Source organism: Conger conger, chromosome 16 (assembly GCF_963514075.1).
Source record: "Conger conger chromosome 16, fConCon1.1, whole genome shotgun sequence".
Classification (NCBI taxonomy): domain Eukaryota; kingdom Metazoa; phylum Chordata; class Actinopteri; order Anguilliformes; family Congridae; genus Conger; species Conger conger.
This window is the reverse complement of record NC_083775.1, coordinates 36444658-36470115: the sequence shown is the minus strand read 5'-3', so window position 1 is coordinate 36470115 and position 25458 is coordinate 36444658. Positions and strand designations below refer to the sequence as shown.

The window sequence follows — 25458 nt, the reverse complement described above, 5'->3', positions numbered from 1 at the left end:
AAAAACCCTGAAATAATTTCTGTCAACAATAATGTTTTCAAAGCAATGATCACTCAATGTCCCTCAATCATATTGTATAACCAGCACGCTAATAATTTCCAGTTTGACCACATCGATTCGTAATACTGCTCTCAACAGAATCCTTCTGCACTAGTAAATCAGAAGTGTTAGTTTGCTAGTTAGCGACATTAGATAACAACAACTGAAAAATGCACACTACAGAACGGAATTGAAAGTAATTTGGCAACGATAATTGAAAATTGTTGAAAAAGCTGTGTTTAATGTTCTGGGTTATGGGGTTTTACAAAGAATTGGAAATGCAGTTTGTTCTGCAAATTTTACTTGTACTCACGTCTGGGTCCTGCTTGCATGAACACGTTAATGCTGGCCCAGATGACTGGCTCCTGACGTCCTGGCATTGAGGACAGTGAGTGACGAAGCCTCTTGATTCTGAGCAAAAAGAGGAAAATAAACTGAAACAATGCCTGGTAAGGTCAACAGACCAATCACGCCAGGGAACACCATATTGCAGCAATGTGATCAAAGACAGAGACAAAGTAAGCCTGTGGTTGAACTCACATGGTTTGGATGGAGCTGCAGTTCAGCGGTCTCTACAAACGGGAAAAAATAACTTAATGAGAACACGGTTTCATTTTTCTATCACCATTTATTTTAATGGTCATACGTGATCTTTTTAAGGGCTATATGTGGCCTTGTTTCCCTGCTGAGCCTGTGCACACTGAACATATGATGCTAATTTAAAATACATTTTATAAAAACATAAACCCTTACGCACGAGAATATTACCTGTTGGGATAACATTGCAAACTCCCTGAGGAATTCTCTCTGCTTCATGTCATTTGGTGATTCCATGAAGTGGTCAAACACTGCATTGATGATGGCCTCTTTATCTGAAAGTGCAGGGTGGGGCGACACGACCAGCTCCGCTGTCTGTCGAGGGCTGAGAAGGTTCAGGGTCTCCAGCTGAGAGGAGTGCAGCAACAAGTCACCAGTTTGGCACAATAAAGTCAACCTTATTTAAAAAGCTTTTGTCACTATGCATCCCTGCTGAAAACAACAGTTCAAGCTAGGTTTTGAAACAGGTGGTAGCTAGTTGACCAGTTCAGACCAGCTCCTAGCTTGATATGGTTGGAGCAGCTCAAGCCTTGTTTTGAAGCAGCTGGCAGCTGGTACCTTCAAAAATCATTTGGGTTTCACATATCACTCATGAACAAAAGTAAAATGTCTCACAGCAGAAAAGTTTGAGTTCAAAGAGAAGAAATCCTGCAAGGGTGCAAAGACGGAAAACCGGCCAAAATTCTTCATCACCCAGTCCCTGCTGCCATTTGTTTGGGATATGCAGCTAGGATCTGAAACAGAATCCAAAAAGGAAGAATAAATACACTGGTATAACAGTTTTGACTGTTTGCAGTAGTAACCTGTTTTAAGAACAGTAAAATCAGCTGATGGAAGTACCTGCAGACATCTGTCGTGACAGGAAAGGATTGATGAAATTTGTATACACCAACATCTGTCTATTTTTGCCCAGAGACTGCGTGTGATTGGACAGCTCCTTCACCCTGGGAAAGCACACCAGGACCACAGAAAGACACATCAATCACCACATTAATATTTTATTCTAGCTATGGAGAACTAGAACCAGTTCAGTCTCAGGAAAGAAGTTTTAAGTTCATTCTTAAGTTTGCCCCAAATGGTATACAAATGCTTTAATCACATTTGGATTCCCAGAAATTTAAGTAGTCCATTTTTCTTAATTATGTGCTATTGATGTTTCAAGGGATTATTTACCCTCTTAAGCAATTTCATATCAGAAATCGTAATGGATGACAGGAAGAGTTAAATGTCCCTTATTATGCTTATTGTGCTTATTGTGCTATATTGTTTGGTAAAGTTCTGGGATTTGAATGAAAACTAGCGTACACAGGGGGGCCCAGAACCACTGTTCTGAGACATTCCACCCTTGCATGGCCATGTTCATCTGTCTCTGTCGTTTTGAATGAAAATATCAAAAAGAGTTTTTAAAAGCGAGGCTGCGCATTATTATTATGGGTATTTAAGAGTATACTTCATTTCGCCTATTTAACTTTCTCATCTAATGTACTCAACATGTATACTCAATAGTATGTGGGCATACCCCTAGAATCCATTCCACACAGCATGTTTACTTTGCAGTGAATTTGATCTTTGGGCTTTTAACTATGAAATTCTTTCACAAGTGCACTGATTCCATGGCCTAAATGTGTCTAGTTCAGGACAAATCAGGGGTTGCACCTTTGACTGGAACTAAAACCAGGACTGAATTTGTGAATCCCAGATATACTTATAGTACATATAGTCAGTCAACACTTTATTAGGTATTAGACTACAGCAATAGAAGTCTAAAAAAGAAGTCTATCTACTTATAGTTATGATGCGTTGTGTGTTCAGAGATGCTCTTTTGCATACCACTGTTGCAATGTGTGGTTATCTGTGTTACTATCACTTTCCTGTCAGCTTTGACCAGTCTGGCCATTCTCCCTTGATGTCTTTTTGTTCTTTTTGTGCCATTCTTTGCAAACTCTAGAGACTAGTGTGCGTGAATATCCCACGAGATCAGCAGTTCTGAGATACTCAAACCACCCTGTCTGCCACCAACAATCATTCCACGGTCAAAGTCACTTAGATCACATTTGTCCCCATTCTAATGGTTGATGTGAACATTAACTGAAGCCTCTGACCTGTATCTAAATGATTGTATGCATTGCACTGCTGCCACATGATTGGCTGATTAGATAATCGCATGAATAAGTAGGGGTAGTAAAGTAAAATAATAAATTCCTAATAAAGTTCTCCATTAGTGTATATAGAATCCCAGCTCAATATACTCGGTAGAGAAACAACACCGTATCATTGGAATTGGATTTATACATACAAGGTCTGGTAAGATGGACAGCTGAGGTTCCTTGTCAAGACACATCTGAGGAAATCTCCAGAAATAGAGGGCAGAAAAGGCCTGATTTTGGTCTGGAAAAAGATCTGGGTGGATTCCACATCCTGGAAGTTCTCAGAGGAGATGTTGTCCATGTTGGGCAGGGAGAGTGAGCTGCAGAGCTTAGATGCCATGACGCTTGAATTCTGAATCAGAAAAAAAAAAAAAAACAGTTATGCAAAACAGTTGACCAGCAAGATACTGATGTATCAGTCCGTACCCTCAAAGTTGTTTGGAATGAACAACAAATGAAGAACAACTAAACCATTTAAATAATTAAAATGTAGGGAAAGATGGAATTGTTGTTATATAGAACTAGCTAATGAAACCATGTCCCTAACTGTTTTTTTTAATGCAACATACCGGACCACAGCGCTGCTGAATTAGCGGCTCCACAATGGCAATGAGCTGAGCCATGAGGGGCTTCAGGTGTTCAGCAGTCAGGTTTGTTTGGTCCACACAGTTGAAGATTTTATCTACGACTTCCACTGAGTTGGCAAGCTGTAAGGACAGGAAGAGGAAAACAATGTCCGCTTGCAATGGTTTATTCATGTGAACAGCGCAAAACTAGTGCGAACAAATACTATATTTGAAACATGTAGCAATGTCCATTGAGCGTTGTTTAATTTCATTTCTATATATTAAAATTGTATAAAAACTATATTGAAATGTGCACGCGGAAACCACGGAAGCCTCTGGAAGAAATGACTGTTGCGAGTGCGGAGATGCGTACATGTACTTCTGGAAGTGACAAAGGAGAGTTTGAGCGGCATGAACACGAGGAGGAGGAGTTTGTCGGCCCCCTCGAGTCTTTCCCTATCATAGAGCAGTCTGCTGGGGAGTTGAGCGTTGCGCCATGTGGCTGCGACACCTCCCCTCCCTGAGACCTTTCCCAATACCAAAATGTGCATGTCTCGAGTTTTCTTGTTGTGATGTTTAATTGTTTGCTTATGTGCCAAGGTTTTTTTTTTCCTAATCCCAAACTGGGCCCCCATAAAGGAGCCCAGTTTGGGGAGTTGTGTTTTTTTCCCTCATCTCCCCCATTGTTTCTTTCTTATCTAATGATAGTTCTCCTGCTCCTGTCTCCCTCCCCATGTTGGCCACGAAATGGCCTCTGTATGTTTCTTGGACGGGATGAAACTGTCAACTGTAATTTCGTTGCTCTGTACTGTGCAATGACAATAAAGTCCATTCCATTCCATTTGAGTACAGTTGAGTAAACCGAGGAAAATCGTAGATTGCCACTTTAACCCAAGGGGCCAACTTTCAAGCTATTAGTTTCACCAATTGATATGAGTTCACCTCCTAGTGATACCAATATTTTCCAAAGAAACTATTTTCCCCATTTGACTACTTTCATGTTTGACAGCAAATGAAAAATATTTCCGCTCATATATGGATGTTCAATCCAGGCTACATATATTTTATAATATTACTTTTTTCCAAGGTCTGATTTTTTCTCTCTAGCACACAGACAAAGATAGAGATGATTTTTTCCCAAAAAAAATGCTCTGACATAAAACTGCCCAAGAGGCAGGTCATTTCCCCCGCATTTTCTTCGTAGTGCGTGTGACCAAGGACAAAAATGCGCATGTCGAATTAGTGAAACTGCTGCCCTGTGTGGCATTAGTTTCTACTGGTGTTGCTGTCTCTAAGTGTGACTTCCTGAGAAAGAACGGAAAAAGGATAATGGCTGTATCTAACCTTTCAGAACAGGAACCCGAAAAAATAATTTGTGCATGATGAATTATGTGAACACACACACAGTATGCAAGAAAGCATCCTCAAAAATTTCCGCTATGTGTCCGCTAGGTGCAATACCTGTGTAAACGGTTCATCAAACCTGGCCCTCAAATCCAAATTCAGCCCTGGTTTTCTTTTATCTCAGGTGATTAACGAAGCAATTAGTGCTTCTGATTGGCCAGACCGGGTAACAGGAGGCTGGAAAGCCAGCAGTTCTCAGCCCTCGAGGACCGTGATTTGATGTTTATGCCGCAGGTAGTATAATGGGTGAGGTACACTGCAGAATAAGACTAACTGGAAAGGGAACTCACAGCGCAGGGGCGAACATCTACAGGAGCGTGACAGATGTCTGGAGGATCTGAGGGTTCTGGATCAGAATTTCCAGAGCTGCAGACAGACACAGAAAATAAATGTCTAAATTATTTTGGTTAAAATGCTTTCTTTGTCTCCTACACTGCATACAATCTGTAATCATTAATATCAATAATTGCCACTTAAAAGAATAACAGTTTATAACATAAAACAGTGCACAGTCATCTATTTGAACCACCAAATTTCCATTACAAATAATTTAACAATTCAATAATTGAACAATTCATTAATAACCGGTCAACCAGCTCAAGCTGGTCGCTGGTTGACCAGTTCAGACCAGCTCCCAGCTCAACATGGTTAAGCTGGTTGACCAGGTCCCAGCATGAGATGGCTTGACAAGCTCAAGCTATGGTTTGAAACAGACAAACTACCAGCACTAGTTGGTTGATCAGCTCATACCCAGCTAGACCAGCATTATGACCAACTCACACTCAAGCTAGTCAAGCTGTGTGTTATCAGTACACTTTGTGAGATGACCATTGTTTGCAAACACTCACAAAGCATGGATGAAGGCAGCAGTGAGTTCAGGGGGGATGCTCTCATTGTGGGGCAGGAAACGGCGGATCAGTGGGACCACCACATGCTGGTACCAGTCGTGCACGTCGGAGATGTTGAAGCTGGCTGGGAAGGGTGAGGGGGTTGGTTTGGTCCCATTGGTCCCGTGAGTCCCGTTGGTCCCGTTCCCCAGGATAGCGACCAGCTCTGCGAGGGTGTAGTTCAGCACGGCCTGAGCCACCTTGTGACTCTTCAAGGACGTCAGATCAGACTGAGGGCAAAGGAGGCACAGATGAGTGCAGAATGCCCAGCAGATTTCAGGACAATTGCAAGTGCATTACTGCTGAACTTTCACTTAACAGTAGCTGTCATGTAACTCCAGCTCTTGCACTGCTGACAGCCAGTAGGTTTGCTTCCTGCAGAATTTCAAACTAAAACAAACACCTGTTTTGTCTTTCATTGAAGCCATTACATGGCATCATTGTAAGAATGCCAGCTGAAACCGTCTGGCAAATGAACCAAGTTTCTGAAATAGCAAGGACGTGGAAAACGGAGAGTAAAATACAGTGCTGAATGAGGAAAAACAGGGGGGAGGCCACGCAGGCCCTGTACTTGGTGTACTTACCCTATGAATGAAGTTCACAATCCGCCCGATAAATCTCCCCAGGGGTTTAAGCTTTTTCAGGAACCCTTTGGATTTCTGTGGAGACGTAAATAGGGGTTTGCTTACTCTGCTGAATGACATATCACACACACCCTTTGACCCAAAGAGCATACCGGCGGCCTAACATTGGACCCACCCCCAGTCCTGGTGAAGATGAGTTGACCACGGGTCCTGAGTGGTTAAGGAGGGGCTTCAGCAGACTTTCGAAGACCATGGCGAGGGTACTGTCGTCGAGGTGACCCAATTCAGGGCTCAGGAGCAGCTCTGCCTTCTGTACTGGAGTGAGGAGGTGCAGGACTTCCAGCTGAAGTTGAAGCAGTGAAATGAAAATGTAATTTCCAATGCAAGACGGACCCTGCTATTCGAACCAAATTAGAATTTCTGATGCAAGATGGATCCTGCCACTCAAACCAAATTAGACTACCCAATGCATGATGTACCCTGATATTCAATCAAGTTAATGATGCTGGGTCTATGGTTTGGATGAAACCTCCAAAGCACCCAACCAGTAAGGTGATTTGTGAAAAGTCTTTGCTGTATAGGGAATTGTTGTAACCCTCTGTTTAACCATCATATATGCTTTAGCCCCATGTTTGCTTACTAGGATACAAGTGGTCAAGAGATGAGATGATTTAAGTTCTTAAACACTCTGGCATCTCAGACATACAAACAGAAGATGTTCTGAAAAAGGGTTATTTTCTATCTTGTCTGGTCTCATTGCATCTTTGATCCAAACTGGCCTCAGAACTACAATGACCTGATATGCACTCACTGAGCACTTTATTAGCTAGACCTGTACACCAGATTGTTAATGCAAATATTAAATCAGCCAATCATGTGGCAGCAACTAAATGCATAAAAGCATGCAGACATGGTCAAGAGGTTCAGCTGTTTTTCAGACCAAATGCCAGAATGGGGAAAAATGTGATCTAAGTCACTTTGACTGTGAATGGTTGTTGGTGCCAGACAGGGAAGTTCTGTGGGCCTTGGTAATGAGAGATGCCAGTGGAGAAGGGCCAGACTGGTCAAAGCTGACAAGAAGGTGACAGTAACGCAAATAACCATACATTACAACAGCCAAGTAAATACCTAACAAAGTACTCACTGAGTGTAAAAGCCTGAGGTTTTAACCAGGTTTTAAAACTGGTTGTTTTAATTAGCCTACATACAGCCACCCCCTCTCCACCATTTCATACCTGACAAATTCACCCGGGTGATAGGCTAACTATGTCTGTCTTGTAAATGGGGGTTTGAAACAAACCATTAAATGCACTGTAGTAGCCACAAAAAAATTATGGTGCCAGCACAATAGAAATTATGTTCTTTAAATTAATCTTAAATCAATAACAGGAATAAACCCCAGTGTCGTCTTCATTTTATACCCGCATCCTGTGTCCACAGGGTCTGAAATGCCATTGCCTTTGATAAAGCCTCTTCATTGAATTTTAACCCCCAATTAATATTTGTAGAAACAATGTGGAAACAACCCACCCCTCATCAAAAATTGGCGAATAATGTTTCTTCAGGCCAGTACCATTTGTCATGTGACAACAGGAGGGTTAAGAAATGGATTTAGAAGTGGAATTTCAGATCATTTTTGATAAATGCAGCACATGAAGTTACACTTACAGCATTGAAGCCCGTGTTCAGTGTGGTGAAGTCTCTGAGCTGAGACACGACTGCGAATGCACCAAAGTTCTTCTTCAGCCATACCTCACTGGTCTCCCCAGAAGAAACGCAGCCTTTATCCAAAATAAAAAAAAATAACAAACACCATTTATTGATTAACTAACACCAAATTATCAGTGTCTCATGAAACTGGACCTCTTTAACACCATCCAGCTAACAAAGTCCCCATTAACCTGTGTCTCTTCATGACTAAATTAACACTAAATTAATCATAAACGTGGTCTCATTTAACTAAAATGAATATTTAACACGGTCACATTAAATCACACCTTTTGGGTTCGCGCCACCAGTGAAATAATATTTTGGAACACACGCACACATTTAATAAAAACAGCAATTGAGGCTTATAATTATAATTACTGAATTCGATTCTGTCACATTAGCCACGCTCAAAGGAAAAAACGACTTGATTGAGGTGAAAAACCTGGTAGTGAAGTGATGTATGGGGACTGCCCCACCTTACATACAATCCCTGATCACTCCCTACTCCCCAGCTAGACCACTCTGGTCTGCCAGCTCTGGTCGCCTTACGGTTCCCTCTCTACGTGCACCTGGCGGTCAAGCTGCACGTTCACGCCTGTTTTCCGTTCTGGTTCCTCAGTGGTGGAATGACCTGCCTACCACTGTCAGAACAGCAGAATCCCTCCCCCTATTTCGACGCAGACTCAAAACCCACCTTTTCAAACTCTACCATAGTCCTCCCTCCTGATTTCCCCTGCCCCTCCTTTCTGATATCCCTATCCTTGTCGAACCCCCCCCCCAAAAAAAATAAAAAAATAAAAAATGCACTTCTGATGACAACTATGTTTAGAACAGCATTTCCTGTGTATTTTGCTAGTTTCTGGATGTGATGCTCTGACTTATGGTAGAACCTATGCACTTGTAAGTCGCTTTGGATTAAAAGCATCTGCCAAATGACTAAAATGTAAATGTAAATGTATCCTAATTTCCACCATAGAATTTTGAAATACCCTAAAAGGCTTCATCAAGATTCTAGGTAGGATTGGATTACCAAATCAGTATCCCAATTTTTAGGATCACGACCACATTACTTTGATATTTGGTGGATGTGTAGTGGATACACCCATTTCAAAAACATTCCAGCCACTTCACAGTCACTTTAATCATTCTCCCCAAGAACTCCCACGAGACACCATTAACACTGTCTCATGTATACTGGACCCCCTTAACACTGTTTCATTAACAATAGACCAAACCCATTCACAGTTTGCATGGCACATAGAGGAAATTGCCAAGTGCATATCGTATTTAACATAACTTCAAGTGCAGGGAGCAAGGTGCTGTTGGTGCTCTTTAGATGATTAGAGCCTTTGACATAATTAATATGGAATACTGTATGTTTGGGTCCTAATACCAGTACCGGCTGTGCTGTTCCTGGCCAGGAAGGAGTACACAAAGTGCTTGTAGATCCACTTCTGCCGGGCAGGGTCCAGACTTGAAAAATGGAGACTTATCTCTTTGACGCTGCAGAGATTAAAGATACACAAGCAATTTTTACAATTCATTTTGAAAATGATGGGAGGATCAGAAGGATGATATTCACATGAATGTTCAGGACATTGGAGAGTATATGCAGCAAAATTACTTTCAACTTGAAGATATTTATTTAGTTTTCGGATATTATTTCAGTTTCAGTGTATGTTTTTGATTGGCTCAGACAGTTTTTGTGTCAAACATCACTGTATAAGCCGTTTCAATGCTGTATGAAGTGTGTGTGTGTGTGTGTGTGTGTACGTTTTTTTCTTTACACCACAAAACCTTGGGGGGGAGGGGGGGGTCATGGTGGCGCACAGCTAAAGTAACAGACTTTGATGTAGGCAGCACAGTTGCACACTCAGGACCGGGGTTCGATTCCCGGTCCTGCCAAAAGCTGAGTTTGGCTCTCATGGAGCGGCATAATTGGCTCACTGCTCCGAGGGAGGGACTCAGCATGGACCAGTAGGATCGCTGTGTGCAACAGCACCACGATCGCCTCAGAAACACGGTTAAGGGCTATGAGACGAGACTGCTTGAAGAAGGCGTGTTGTTCTCAGGATCGCTAGATCCATCTGGGCCACCGAGGGCCATATGGTACAATAAAAATAAAAATAAAATAAAATGGAATAAAGCAGGAAACCTTTGTAAAGCCTGCTGTGATTATATAAAATATCCTTCATCGCACATAGAAATTCACATCGAACAGACATCAAACGCAAACACTGAAACAATATTTGAAAGCACTAATAATCTTGCTGTGTGCCTGCCATCTGAACAGTGTTGCATGGGAACACATAAAGTGGGGTTTAACAGTGTGAGATCGAACAGTGTGAAACACATACATGGCCTGGTATGTCTCACAGCTGAAGTTTCCTCCGCTCAGACAAGACAGGGACTCCTTGGACACCCTGGCGAGGAAGGGTCTAAGGTTCACTTGGAACCACAGCTTGATGAAGCCCAAATCCTGGGGCGACTGATTGGCTGAGGAGTTATGAAGGCTAAAAAACAATTCCAGGATGGAATCACGACTGAAGCTGGATCTCTGCAGGGGAAAATAAATATGGTACCAGTTTATATAATTACACAGTTAATTTAAAACCAGAGGACCACCAGAATTATACAGTTAATCTAAGACGAAAGGACCAGGACCACACTAAAGACATTTATAATGATTCCCTGAGTCGATACAGATGCAACCTATTCCCACAATGCTCAGGCATGTGTTAATGACTGACTGAGTGAGGCTGACATACAGTATATATCAATTACATATCAGTAAATCTGTAATTATACAAGTAGATGTTATGAACAATAAAATATAAGTGGTTTCAACTGGTCTGAATGAAAAAGGTGGCAACTGTAAAGTAAATGTACTGTAAAGAGTAAAATGGTTGAATTACAACAGAAATGTATGTTACAAAGTATACTTTACCACGAAGGTGTAGACATCTGTGAATTCTTCTAACACTTCATCGGCAATTTGGCTGTTGTTCTGGCCACCAGTCATGTTCATAGACTTCAGTCCAACACATTGTAAGAAGTTTTTCACAGTGGGATTGGAAGCCTTCAAAAAACACATCAAGGGACCATTTAACAGCATATTTCACAGATTATCTGAGCTTCCTCTGGTAAAGAACACAACAATTTAAACAAAATGTGAAAGGTTTTTGTTTAAAACCTGGTCAAAAGAATTGTAAAAACAGTTATCTGTGGAATGTGATATTACTTAAAGAGAATCTGCAGAAGTTTCTTTACACTGTACCTGGAAAGAAGATACAGTGGTGTGCAAAATTAATTAATTGCAAACGGGTACAATATTAAACATGACACATTTCTTCAAATTTTAAAACAAGATTACCTTTTGTTTTAATTTTATACAGTTTCAAAATAATAAAGAAAGGAAAAAGGACCTGTGCAAAAGTTTGGGAGCCCTGTCAGTTAGTCCTTTGTATCTCCTCCTCGGGCAAATATAAAAGCTTGAAAAGATTCCTGTAGCCTAAGAGTCTTCCAATTCTTGCTATTGGAATTTTCCCTATTCTTCCTGGCATGACACTTCTGGCTCAGAAATATTCTCTGGCCTCCTTGCATGTATGGCATGTTTGAGATCTCTCCACAGATTTTCAATAATATTCAACCTCATCTAATATTCCAAAACCTTCATCTGTCTTTCCAGGAGTTACTTCAAGGTATGTTTTGGAGTATTGTCTTACCCAACCTCTCCTCAAGCTCTCTTCAAGGTCTGGACTGACCTTCGAACATTAGCCTCTAGAATGTCTTGGTATTTTGTGGAATCCTTCCTTCCACTTGCACAATATTTCCTGTGCACCCAACTGCTACACAATCCCAAAGCATAATGGATCCACCTCCATGCTTAACAGTTGGCAAGGTGCTCTTCTCTACAAAGGCTTCACCATTTTTTGGTGGTGGCCAAGAAGTTTTGGTTTTGTCAGTCCAAAGCACATTGTTCCAAAAGGCTTCAGGCTTCTCAATGCTTTCTTTTGCATACTTCAGACGCTTAATTTTGTGTTGAGGTCGTTCTTTCTGGCAAGTCTGCCATGTAGGTCTTTGTATTGTTGTATTGTATTGTTGTCCTGTGAACAGCTGTTCTGACCTGTGTCTGCTACTATTTTTTTGCAGCTCTTTGGCAGTGATGTGGCTTCTGAGCATTTCTCACCAGGTCTCGGGCCATTCTGTCTGAAATCTTTCTTGGTCTTCCAGACCTTTCCTTGACCTTTCCAAATGTTCCATTTATCTTCAATTTTATAATATTGTTTCTGACAGAGGAAATAGGGAGTTTGAAATATTGAATTTTTGTAGCCTTGAAATGAACCATGAACCATCTTGATTCTGACATCCTTGGACAACTGTTTAGAGGAACCCTTGGTTACTAACACCAGACAGAACAGCCACTGCTGTTGGATACTTTAGAAGGCATGGAGTTACTTCAGAATAAAAAGTTCAGCCATGGAATTATACTCATCTGACTCATTGAAGCCCTAAAAAGTAAATCACCTGGGTCTAAACCAGAATTATCCAGATTCTGAAATCTACTTTCCCCAGATCAAATTGATCTTATAGGTTTTGTTCTGGTTACTCAAATAATTTTCAGATAGGATCATTCTGATCCAGATACCGCAAAATCGGGATAACAGAATCTAGACTTGCAGTCTTTGGATATGTTGGATATTCTTTCTGACAAAGGTACATGACTGAATATGTTGGAAAATGTGTAATTCAGTTTGCATGTTACTCATATTCATCTGCATTAGTACACAATTCATGGGCCAAAGTCAGTCTAATTTCAAAACTTCAATGTCTCACTGAATAATACAAATAATTCCAAACACTTTAACTATAAAATACATGGTTGCATAACCACCATGAGGTGGCATATGTTAGCGCACTAATCCACAGCGGTCTGACGTACTTGCAGGTTCTGACAGTAGTGGGCAGCAGTGCCCTTTATCACGAAAAGCTTGCATTGTCATGAAAGATCTGAAAAGTCTGTTTCCAGAAATAACCAACAGTACAGTAAACACATTTGTGAATCGTCTCTAATTTGTGGATCATGTTACACGCATTTGTGAATAATATTGAGACTAATCTCTCTCCATAAGTGTGTTGCTTGCCAACTTGTATCTGCAAAGTGGATAAATAACCCCTTTCTTTTTTATTTATCCTACAGGAAGTCAGGGTATGGTCTTTTCTTTGCACAAGGGACACGTGTCAACTCCAGTTATCAGGAGCATGGAAATCCTCAGTCATTCAGATGAATAGCGGGCCATATCTACACATATTAGCACTTTCTCTGAGTCTTGCGGGGGTGGAGTGGGTGAATACAATTAAAGCAAACTTTATAAACCTTACTTTATCACTCAGAACAGACAGTAAATCCACAGCCAAAAATGAACAATATTGTTTTCTGGTCGCTTGTAATGTTACATCCCTGTCCAACTTTTCAAGCGAATATCAACCCCTGCTGAAAAAAACTGCTTAAGCTAGGTTTTGAAATAGCTGGTAGCTGGTTGACCAGTTAGACCAGCTCCATACTCAACATGGTTTGAACAGCGCAAGCTATGTTTTGAAACAGATGGGTAGCTGGTATCTCAAGCTGGTCACAGCTGGATTTTACACCAGGGACAGCCAACATCAGCTAGTTGGATTACAAACGTTTGTTTACTTTAATGTTACGTTAATGTTTGTACTGTTGAGCTCATGTTAACAACATCCACGTCTCTACAACGCTATTTACAAATACATTACAGAACTGACCATGTCTGGCTTGGCTGGAGCCTATCCAGATAGCAAAGCATGCCTTTGAATTACACACAAGCTTACTTGCATATTGCAGTGTGCTGGGGATATTTTTTTGCGAGAATGGCAAATGCGCTAAGAGTTAGAATAGCACACTTAAATTAGCAAACACCAATCGGCAAACTTTTATGTAACATGACAGTGTCAATAGCATGCTGTATTTGCAAAATATATTGCATATAACAGATATATTGACCATAACAACACTCAATATACACTTACTGAGCACTTTATTGTGAACACTATACTAAACTGGGTAGGGCCTCACTTTGCTCTCAAAACAGCCTCAATTCTTCGTGGAATGGATTCCACAAGATATCAAAAACATTCCTTTGACAATAGGTGTTGAGAGTCTAAGTGGGAATGTGTCTGACCTGCTGTTCAGTAGCAAACTGAACGACAGAGAAGGGGAAAATTTTAAGTTTGTTTTGGTCGGCCTATATTGCAAGGTTTAAGTCTTTGATGAGCCTGTCAGTGAGGTTACCGTAACTGCAGAAGAAGCGGAATAGTAATACAAACAAAAAAAAACTCCATAATGCTAAACATGCTCGCTTATGTACAATATTGTCATGTTTTAAGGCAAGCTTGAGTATAATTCAAAGACAGACTTTGCCATCTCAGTGCAGCCAAGACTTTTCTAATTTAAAAATGAAAGCATTCCGTCACGGTAATGGCACCGAAAATTTCTGTTGCAACATCCATAAACAGTAAAAGTCCCACTATGGGATTTAAACCTTTAAAAGTTATATAAGAGATGCCAGTGCTAATGAGGTTTAGTGCTACAGTGGAAGACCTACCCTATACCCTCATTTGCCACCTGGTGGTGGTTGTGTGAAAAGCAAACCCTAAACCACTATTTTTTAGGGATTATGGGCAATCTTGCTACAAATGTCATTGGGAGGTAGGTTTGACATAGCAGGGAGGTAGTTTGCATTTAGTGGCTTTACTACACTTTAGTACGATAAGTACACTCAGAAAAAATGAAATAATACATTTTAAAAATTCTAACTGGGGTGGTACCCTATACATACATAATTGTACCCCTAGCCAGAAATATACAGTATAAATCATTTGCACCTTTTTTTCATGTATAACAGACAAGAACAGACAGAGTGTATAACAGACAAGAAGCATAATAAGATAAAGGAATATTTTCATTTGTTTGATTTCACTTAATATCTCTCCAAGTGTTTTATATTTGTATCACATTTTAATTTGTGTATCAGGGAATTCATAATAATTGATAATAATTGATAATAATTATATGATTAATAATGGTTCTTCATACATAATTAATCATTCTTGGCATAATACAAAAAATACACATACCTGAGCATATGCGTGGTTTGTCAGGTACCCTAAGAACAAGAGAACAAGAAGCCATAAATGTCAAACAGTGTACTTCCGAGTTGTTGAAGCACAAACACTTTAGCCACTAGCATCCCATTGTTGTATCAGATGGAATTGCCACATTAGCCAGTCACACTGGTCAGAGAGAGGAGGGGCAGTGAATGCTACTTACCGAGCGCTATAGCAGTAACGCAGAGGGTGAGGAGGTGAGGGTGCTGCCGCATGTTGACTCTTGAGTTATCAGTGCATTTGGAATCAAAGTATACCTAATAGGAAAATACAACATTAGTATTCGGCCACACAAGATAATTGTGTTTAACCCGTAACTGTCACCCCTTTTCTTGATACAAGCTTGATCACATACCCAAAATAACACATTTCTTGAACCCTTTTTGGCTTAAGGTATAACCCTGGTGTCTTCTGAAAGATAACTCTTTGGGGTTTGTTTTCCAAGAGTCAGAATTTCTAGTATTACTAAAACAGAAGTTCAGAAGTACAGAAGTTCAAACACAGTGGAAGTAGAAGATTTTTTTTCTGAAAAGCTTTTCTATTTTTCGAGTTGATACAGATTATTGTGGAAATACAATGGAGCCACAATAATAATTGATGAAATTATCTCCAAAAACGCGCATTCTGCATTGGGGTTTTTTTTCTAAGCTATGTCTAGGTAGTTTTCCAAAAAGGTCATTTGGTGGCTCCAAAAGGACATATGGAAACTAAATGATATTATGGGTCTTATGAAGTGTAAAATACAGTATTTTGCTAATGAAAGTACACAACTTCACCCCTCCTGCCCCTCTCCCGCTACCTCTCCCTCTCCTCGTGCTCTCCCTCTCCCTCTCCCTCACCTCGTGCGCTCCCTCTCCCTCTCCTCGTGCCCTCCCTCTCCCTCTCCCTCTCCTCGTGCTCTCCCTCTCCCTCTCCCTCTCCTCGTGCTCTCCCTCTCCCTCTCCTCATGCTCTCCCTCTCCCTCTCCTTGTGCTCTCCCTCTCCCTCTCCTCGTGCTCTCCCTCTCCCTCTCCTCGTGCTCTCCCTCTCCCTCTCCTCGTGCCCTCCCTCTCCCTCTCCTCGTGCTCTCCCTCTCCCTCTCCTTGTGCTCTCTCTCTCCCTCTCCTTCTCCTCGTGCTCTCCCTCTCCCTCTCCCTCTCCTTGTGCTCTCACTCTCCCTCTCCCTCTCCCTCTCCTCATGCTCTCCCTCTCCCTCTCCTCGTGCTCTCCCTCCCCCTCTCCCTCTCATCGTGCTCTCCCTCTCCTCGTGCTCTCCCTCTCCCTCTCCTCGTGCTCTCCCTCTCCCTCTCCCTCTCCCTCTCCTTGTGCTCTCACTCTCCCTCTCCCTCTCCCTCTCCTCATGCTCTCCCTCTCCCTCTCCTCATGCTCTCCCTCTCCCTCTCCTCGTGCTCTCCCTCTCCCTCTCCTCGTGCTCTCCCTCTCCCTCTCCTCGTGCTCTCCCTCTCCCTCTCCTTGTGCTCTCTCTCCCTCTCCCTCTCCTCGTGCTCTCCCTCTCCCTCTCCTCATGCTCTCCCTCTCCCTCTCCCTCTCCTCGTGCTCTCCCTCTCCCTCTCCCTCTCCTCGCGCTCTCCCTCTCCCTCTCCCTCTCCTCGTGATCTCCCTCTCCCTCTCCCTCTCCTCGTGCTCTCCCTCTCCTCGTGCTCTCCCTCTCCCTCTCCTCGTGCCCTCCCTCTCCCTCTCCCTCTCCTCGTGCTCTCCCTCTCCCTCTCCCTCTCCTCATGCTCTCCCTCTCCCTCTCCCTCTCCTCATGCTCTCTCTCTCCCTCTCCTCTCCCTCTCCTTGTGCTCTCCTTCTCCCTCTCCTTGTGCTCTCCCTCTCCCTCTCCTCATTCTCTCCCTCTCCCTCTCCTCTCCCTCTCCTTGTGCTCTCCCTCTCCCTCTCCTTGTGCTCTCACTCTCCCTCTCCCTCTCCTTGTGCTCTCCCTCTCCCTCTCCCTCTCCTCGTGCTCTCCCTCTCCTTCTACCTCTCCCTCTCCTCGTGCTCTCCCTCTACCTCTCCCTCTCCTCATGCTCTCCCTCTCCCTCTCCTCGTGCTCTCCCTCTCCTTCTCCCTCGCCTCGTGCTCTCCTCAGACAGCAACAGGTCGATAAGATTGTAAAAAAACGTAGAATTATCACAATAATAACATCTTGTATAGTAATATATTGATTGTCAATGGAAATTCGCTCTATAATGGAGCCAAAGGTGTTTTCACGGTCTTCCTCATAAATATTCACTCGATAATACAAGGGACTCGAGAAGAGAAGAGAGACGAGAGATTCGGCGGCCTGTAGCGTAGTGGTTAAGGTAAAGGACTGGGACATGCAAAGTCAGGGGTTCTAATCCCGGTGTAGCCACAATAAGATCCGCACAGCCGCTGGGCCCTTGAGCAAGGCCCTTAACCCTGCATTGCTCCAGGGGAGGATTGTCTCCTGCTTAGTCTAATCAACTGTACGTCGCTCTGGATAAGAGCGTCTGCCAAATGCCAATAATGTAATGTAATGTAATGTAAAGATTCCTTGGAAAGGAAAGTCCTCTTTTTAAACATAGGCATCGCAAACATAATTTGTTGTAAAACGTCAACCTTTTTGGCCAAAAAATCTCAAGAACTGGTTTTGCTAAAGCGTAACAGTCTCAGCATGCATATTGGAAATTGAAATGGTTTCCTTATGCAGGCAAAAAATGCTGTGTTTTTTTTCTGCAAGCCTAACAAACTATACATTGTTTGAAACGTAATGTCATTAGCTAAAATGCGTCAATACCATACCACTAGCCGGTTCTAGGCGGAGCTGAAGTTACACTGTATTTTTTGCTCACAGATGGGGATCATGCCTTTACTGGATTACTGATACTAGTCAGATAAGTTGATACGTGGGCCCATCCTGTTCGAGAGAGCCTATATAAAATGTTCAGATAACCATGATAATTCATCCAGAGAAATTCTAAGTAAACAATGAACATTCTATCAACGTTTCTCTGACTTTCTTAGAATTGCATTATTATGCAGTTGGTTTGCTGGATGCATGCCATGAAAAGGACACTGACATTACCTTATTTTGTGTAGTACTGTACATGGATTTCCAAAATGCAGAGTAAGCGAGATCCTGTTAAGGAACTGTTGTCGCTCAAGCAATGACATCTTACAGATAAAACTCACGGCTGTAAAACTTTCATATGGTATATCCTGTGACAATAGTGATTGAATATTGCAGTACGAGTAAAGGAATTCATGCTAAAATACCAACACCGGCCCTGCCCCGGGGTGAAAGATATTTATCTGGGCAGTAAATGTTAATTTGATGGGAAAGACACAATATAATATTCAGATAAATTGTATACTTATGTAATTAATTAATTATGTATGAGGTTCTATCTGCGTTTAGTGTGGTTTTGAGAAATCAAACTTCAAAGATACCACAGGTAATGGGTTCCAGGCATTACCTGTGGTAAATTTATAATTTTTTAATACTTTTAAACAGTATTTTTGTGCAAAACGTCTCACATATATTTAGTGCCCTATAAACAACATACTGTATTTATGACACCAACTAGTTAGAACCTTATAATTCTAAGCTCTCAAAGTTCAAGTATACATAATATATTTATGGCTCAAATCAATGAGGCGCTGATTAGCAGACCTGTTGGTGGTGGAATTTAACAAATACATGGAGTAACTGGGGTGAGCTTGAGAGGTTTATAATATTAAGCTAACAAATTTGGCATTAGATATTCAGCTTTGAAGTTCATGTCAGTTAACTGGTCTCACTTTCATCTTCATAAAAACTGGAATTACACCTAGATTTTAGTATCTTTGACATTTTTAACACCACACACTTATAAAGAATGATAAATACATAATTTATTTGTATATAATTAATTTGCAATAAAAATGTCACTTAAACTCCTGAGATCCAGGAGAAAAAAGTACATAATAAATAGTATATATTTTACGTAATAAAAGCACCTTGGATGGCAAAAACATGTTACAACATATGAAAATATTTTGGCAAATTCACAACAAGCAATAACCTGCCTACCCGGATTTTTAGGATGTGGTATTCAAGTTAAAAAAAAATTAAATTAAATGAAAGTACTTCGTGTTCATTTCCTGGATGGACAGAAGGAAATCCAATGCAGGGCTTGCTTAGCACCTGGCAGATTCATCTGGCACCAAAGCACAAGCAAAAATAAGTCTTGCAAGAAATGGTCTTATAGGGCATGTCTCAGATAAGAAACCATTCATGTGGAAAGGCAACAAGAAGAAGAGATTATGGGATACAAGTGTCAGTCCTGGCGACACCCAGTGGCAGAAGGTCTTATGTAGCAATACGTCCAAATTTTTCTTACAAAAACTTCTGGTTCACAAAGATAATAATGTCAATAGAGCTGGCGGGATGCAGGCCTGTTCAAAGGGCCTGTTCTGAATGGGCCCCTGAGGCTGTGTTCAAAAGCGAATACTAAGCACACGACTCGTACTACATTTCAATGGAAATCAGCCTGGAATTTAGTACGAGTAGTGTGCTTGTATGGAGTATCAAACACTGTCAGAGGCCATATGCACACACACACACACAGGCGCCTAAACACACACACAAACACGCACACACTCTCTGTGTTCGACAGTGGACATGCAAGCCCATGGAAGTGTAAGGCGGACATCTGGCATTATCACTCAGGGCTGGTCAGCTTGCTGGCTTCCTCTGGTATTGTGGAATATGTGGCTGTAAAGTAATTTAACTCAGGAGCATGCACCATTAACCCCCACTATCTCCGCACCCATACGGGCAGGAGCCTGTGGGGGAACATCCTTTACGGCACGGGAAGGTTTCAGAGGGCACGACCTGTTAGGACCTGACCTTCTCCTGAACCCCCCTTCATTGCTCTCTCCCTCTTTACTCAGTCACTAAATGATGTGTACAGCATTGGATGTTTCATGACAAAGTCAGTTTAGATAATATTCATGTTTGGTATTATTCTGATTGTTTCAGTGCGACTGGTGCAATGGTTTTATTTCTGCAACAGCAAACTCTGTACATCATAACCAACCAGGAGAAGCTGTGTGGAGCTCTGCCCCAGTGAAAGCCATGTGCCTCAACCCCCCTGCGCTTCCTGGGGAGGCGTGGCTCCAAATTACAGATGGGTGACCCATTTTTAGGGTTAACATCAAAGGCCAGATTTTGGATTTAAGGACAGCAAACTAAGCAATCTGGGAGAATGCAATCAGCTTCCCGTGCACCCAGTGCACGTAATTTCTACGTACAGGGTGTCTGTAGCCAGACTCCCGTATGTAGCTTTTATTACCAGGTATGACTTTTAAGACTCTGTAATTTGGTTTCCGTTGTAATGTTTTTTGATTTGGAACTAGTATGTAATTACGTATGTAACCTGCCTGGTAAAATAAATTGTTAAAACTTGATCTGTTTGGTTTTCCTTACTGACACTTAATGTTACACAGGGAATGCTTGGTTTACCCCCTCAAACTGGTCTAGGGAGGATGAATATTTACGCTTAATGTATCACGGCATATAGACCGTAGACCTATGATGGTAAATCCCTCGCCTCCGCGTGGTAGTTCATTCATGTCGAGCACAGCCGTAGCTAGGTTGGTCTGCTTGGGTCCCTAGGCTGTAAACAGATATACCCAAGAGTAGCTATTCCTGCGACCTCTGTAATGACTACAGATAGCAAGTCAGTTCGTGAGACGTGCACATTACGCGTGATGTGACATGCAGTGGTACCAGCAGAGGACTGTTCGGAGAGTAAATCTCAGTCCAGGATTCCTATAGCGATCAAGTCAAAATTATAAATACGACATCCACTAATGTGGATAACTAATCTAAATTATTATTCTAAAATGGAGTCAACAAAGGTGAATCTATTGGCCCTATTGTGGAGATTCTGGGTCAGCCCGGACCAGTAAAGAGCGGAAGGCAGAGTGGTACTACTGCCTTTGTATCGTGGTTTGTTTATTGGCTGATCTAGACTGTCTGCATAGGGGCCCTATTAGTATTCTTTCAGCAACACCAGAAGGACGAGCACGCTGATACCTTCAGCCCTCGCTAAATTCCGTCGTTGGGTTAGCGTGGGGTTTTACAGAAGCTGCATTTGGAATTCAGGACATTGTACACTAATCCACTTGCCTTCTGATAAAAAAATAACTATTTTTGCCATAATGCTAGCAGCAATGGCACAAAAATGTATGAAATTCATAATTTCATTATAACCCTTGTAACAGAAGCGGGATGAAATAACCTATTTTGGCATTCTGAATAAAACACATTTTGGCCACACAGGCAAATAATAAATAAACCCTAGGAACATTTATTGATTTATTTAGTCATATTGTGCAAGCTATACAGTGGCATAGGCAAATGTTTTTTGGCAGTACTAAGAAAGGGTTGGTTGGCCAAATGAGTAGGTTTTTTAATACATTTTACAAACACTCAATGCCCCTCTCCAGCACTCATATGACACTTCCTAACGGCAATACACTTAACGTCTGAACCAAACATACTTGTGGTGGTACAAAAAAAGAAAAGAAAGAAATGATGTAAATATGTTATAAATATGGTATAATTATTTCAGAAAGAATAAGTACACTGCAAGAAGAGCACAGGCTTCCCAAAGCAACACTGCAAAAGTACACTATAAGGTGCTGTAACTTGCTTGTGGCAGGCACAACGCACGAAAAAATCTGATAATTGAGATGTATGCAGCAAATTCAAGGGAAAACGTAAAAACCGCTACCATCAAGCATGCTACAACATAGCATGCCCTCGCAAAGGCAGAAAATCTGCAGCTATACAACTTTAAAAGGCCAATCATTTTTTTTAAACAAACGTTTTTACTAGTGATCACACTAGTAGTGACATTGCCATAGCGGGCATAAAAAACATAGCTATATAATTCTACTGTAACTGACCACCGCTTACTGCAGAGGATATAATATTGGAATATTAGAATGCACTTCTAGAAGACAACTTCTAGCTTTTTTTTTTTACAGCTTTTATTGTAGCCAACCCCTTAGTTTTAATTGGCCACAATACAAAGATGACACACAGAGAACATTTTCATTCAAATAAAAAATGAATGTTTTCTCTTTGAATCTTGGAATGATACCACGGCTGTGTAAATATTATGCTCTATAAACAGACACAGAAGACAATTGGTCCAAAGAAACAGATTTTCAGTGTAAGCTGGCTGCATAACCCCGGGAAAAAATCTAAAGCTTTCTCGGTCTGGGTGCTTTTTTCCCTTCCATATGAATGGGCCTAGTGGGAACCTGTAATCAGTCAGAGGAACTAATGCTTGCTTTCTTCCTTTCTGTACTGTGGTATGATTTCCTGTAAGTACTGCTTCTGTAAAGTCCCTTGAACATTTAGCTGGTCATAAGCTGGTCTTGCTGGGAGTGAGCTGATCAACCAGATAGTACTGGTAGCTTATCTGAGCTGGTAGCTGGTCAACCAGCTATCAGCTGTTTCGAAACATATAGCTTGAACTGGTCAAACCACGTCAAGCTGGTAGATGGTTTGAACTGTTCAACCAGCTACCAGCTGTTTCAAAACCTAGCTCAAGCTGCTTCAGGAGGGTTGAGAGCCAGGCATCTTCAAATTCATCTTAATACTGTACAATTTGGTGATCCTTTATTAGTGGCTTGTGTTTTCTGCAGTCTAAACTGGCCAGCTCAGTTAAAATGCACTATTATCTATCTGTATCTCCTTTTATTCAGTACATACCAAGATAAATGGCTTTCATAATCCACACCTGAATGATGAAGCACGCTCTTAAAAGGACTTTCCAATTATTCAACTCCATTATCTGCAACTAATGTTACAACACTGTACCTTCTGATTATAGTAATGTAATGTAATGTTTAGTGCCTCATCACTGGCGCATTTCAGAGTCCTGGGAGTTACACTGATGCTCTCCACTCCTGTGTGCTGCTCTAGATACGAGCATCTGTGAAGTGGCTGTAATGAACGTTTACGCCTAACAGGCCATTAATTACTAAGTATATAATAACTCCTGCAACTTGTGTAATTATTAGGTAGCTATTTTATTTAGTTCATTCATTCATTATCCTAACCCGCTTATCCTGAACAGGGTCGCAGGGGGCTGGAGCCTATCCCAGCATACATTGGGCGAAAGGCAGGAATACACCCTGGACAGGTCGCCAGTCCATCGCAGGGCACACACACCATTCACTCACACACTCATAAGTACGGGCAATTTAGACTCTCCAATCAGCCTAACCTGCATGTCTTTGGACTGTGGGAGGAAACCCACGCGAACACGGGGAGAACATGCAAACTCCAAACAGAGAGGCCCCGGTCGACCAGGATTCGAACCCACGACCGTGGCAGTGCTACCCACTGCACCATCCGTGCCGCTCAGCTATTTTATTTGATTGAGGTAAGTACTATAAAACAAAAAAAGTACGAAGAAAAAAAAGTACTGAGAAAATATGTTTTACAGTTCATTTGATAGTACTTAGCTCTGAAATCAAAATAGTAAATACTGTATCGCACAGATAACGAGGAATGCGTGCCCACAAGGATCAGAGGGGCTAAACTATACTGCCCACCTTGGAGTATCAGGCCTCCAGACAGTCGATTAAATCTCTATCCTGCACATGTCACAATGCAGCCGCGTGTCAGCGGTTGAGTTACTCATGGGAGATAGCGCCGGCTCGCTCACTCGGCTCGTTTGTCTGGTTTTCGGCTGGTTTATTGAACCGACTTCAGTGGTGCCACCTGAAAACATGGCATCAAACTGGAACAGTGGGCCCCTCCCTCTCCTCAGCTGCTTTATGACGCCACCAGGAAAAGGATAAACCCTCAAATAAAATGGTTGGGCAACATGTTCTAATCAGCATTAAAATAGTCATATATGAGGTTCTCTTGGTGACCGTTGGATATTTGAATCGGGACTTAATCTAACGATTGTTGCATTTCCCAAATGAATTTCAGTCACGCATTTTCATTGTAGAGAATGGGTGTCATAATATTTAAATGATCAAAGATTGAAAGGGTTCAAAGATTGTTAAAAAAATATCATCATGATCATCAACACACACACAAATTAATTTGAGTTTTTTTTAGTTTATTGAAGCTAATTGTATATCTTTTGCTGAACAAATTTTACTAAACATGTTTACTGATCACATTGTTAGATTTCAGGATACAAGCTGTGGAGTGGGTTTTAGGTTGACCTGAAGCAGTTGGAGCCAAAACCTAATCTTGATTTTACATAAAAAAAACTCAAAAAACCCTCAGAGTACAAAAAACAACACAGTGTTTTTTTTTTTTGTTTTTTTTTAAAGCTGAAAGGATTCAAGCTGTCAGGCCCCCAATTCAATAGTTACAAAGCAAAAAAAATATTGTAACTATTGTAGTTCATCATTCATAGGCTCATATGTATCATTTCATTACTCTTTCTATTCCATTGTCTTAATGTCAAACAAAGAGTTAAGTTAGCAGGACTGGCTCACCTGTGAAGCTGAGAGGAAGTTGCGTGTGACACCTTTCCAGGTGTGTGATGAAGTGACACAGGAGACACCGTGGTGCTGGCCAGAGCAGAGGCTTAGGAGGGCGTGTGTAAGAAAGAGAGAAACGCACTCGGATTGGAAGTAGCTACATGAATAGGGAGCTCACAATGAACTTTCATACAGACTGCCACTAATTCCCATACAAAGCCAAACTCCTGTACTGCTCTATTTGTCAAAAGTGTGAAGTGGAAAACTGTCAGGGCGCCTGTCAAATTATGTACTGGAAAAAGCCTCTACTCCATGTGTTTCTCAGAGGTAAAGTAAAGGTTCAAAAAAGAACCATAGATTCCTTAATTAACCGTAAAGTTAATTTAAGAGCTCTTCTTCTGTCACCAGTTCATATTTGAACCTTTGTAAGTCCAAAAATGATCTCCTCTTTATTAAACATGGTTCTCCTAAGCATCCTAGGGTTGCTTGAAGAACCTTCTTAAATGAAGTTGTCATTTCTGGAATGTATTCAGAACATTGTCATGGACTATAGATTTATTCATATGTACTCATATTTGTTTATATATTCTAAACAATAAATTATGTTGTATGTGATCTAGCAATGTTGGTGTTGTTATTACTGAATTAGTATTATATTATTATTATTATTATTATGGGACATAACAGATTCCCCCAGGCACCTTTCAAGTTCCAAAATGTACCTCGGAGAACCTCAAAAAAGGGTTCTAAAGTTTTTGCCGGTGTGGCAAATTCAGGAAACCCTAAAAGCTCCAGGAACTTTTCATTTTCAGAGTGTATGGTGTGTGGGACAAGGCACATCCTCTGCTGCCCTACGCAAGATTGGGTGCATGGGATTTCATGC

At 41.5% G+C, this 25458-nt stretch overlaps 1 protein-coding gene across 1 annotated transcript; it reads right to left on the bottom strand.

Annotated features, from left to right (window-relative positions):
• Positions 1 to 302: 302 nt before the first annotated feature.
• LOC133114197 (uncharacterized) lies at positions 303 to 24624 on the bottom strand. Its single transcript, XM_061223365.1, has 18 exons — positions 24591 to 24624; positions 15286 to 15379; positions 15093 to 15121; positions 10882 to 11013; positions 10292 to 10491; positions 9334 to 9437; positions 7893 to 8005; positions 6400 to 6567; positions 6093 to 6299; positions 5602 to 5870; positions 5044 to 5119; positions 3353 to 3490; positions 2933 to 3135; positions 1477 to 1580; positions 1252 to 1370; positions 808 to 984; positions 580 to 611; positions 303 to 450 (listed from the first exon to the last, which is right to left on the bottom strand). The coding sequence occupies exons 2-18, from the start codon at positions 15335 to 15337 to the stop codon at positions 339 to 341; spliced, it is 2235 nt and encodes a 744-aa protein (XP_061079349.1). The 5' UTR covers positions 15338 to 15379; positions 24591 to 24624; the 3' UTR covers positions 303 to 338.
• Positions 24625 to 25458: the final 834 nt, after the last annotated feature.

What these genes read in the sequence shown, in the direction of transcription:
- LOC133114197 (XM_061223365.1), bottom strand. Translation starts at nt 15,337, where the DNA reads ATGCGGCAGCACCCTCACCTCCTCACCCTCTGCGTTACTGCTATAGCG. An exon ending in GGCCAGGAACAGCACAGCCG is followed by an intron (nt 8,006 to 9,333) that starts GTACTGGTATTA and finishes TTTTGGATAAAG; the next exon opens with GCTGCGTTTCTTCTGGGGAG. An exon ending in TGAACACGGGCTTCAATGCT is followed by an intron (nt 6,568 to 7,892) that starts GTAAGTGTAACT and finishes CTTCAACTTCAG; the next exon opens with CTGGAAGTCCTGCACCTCCT.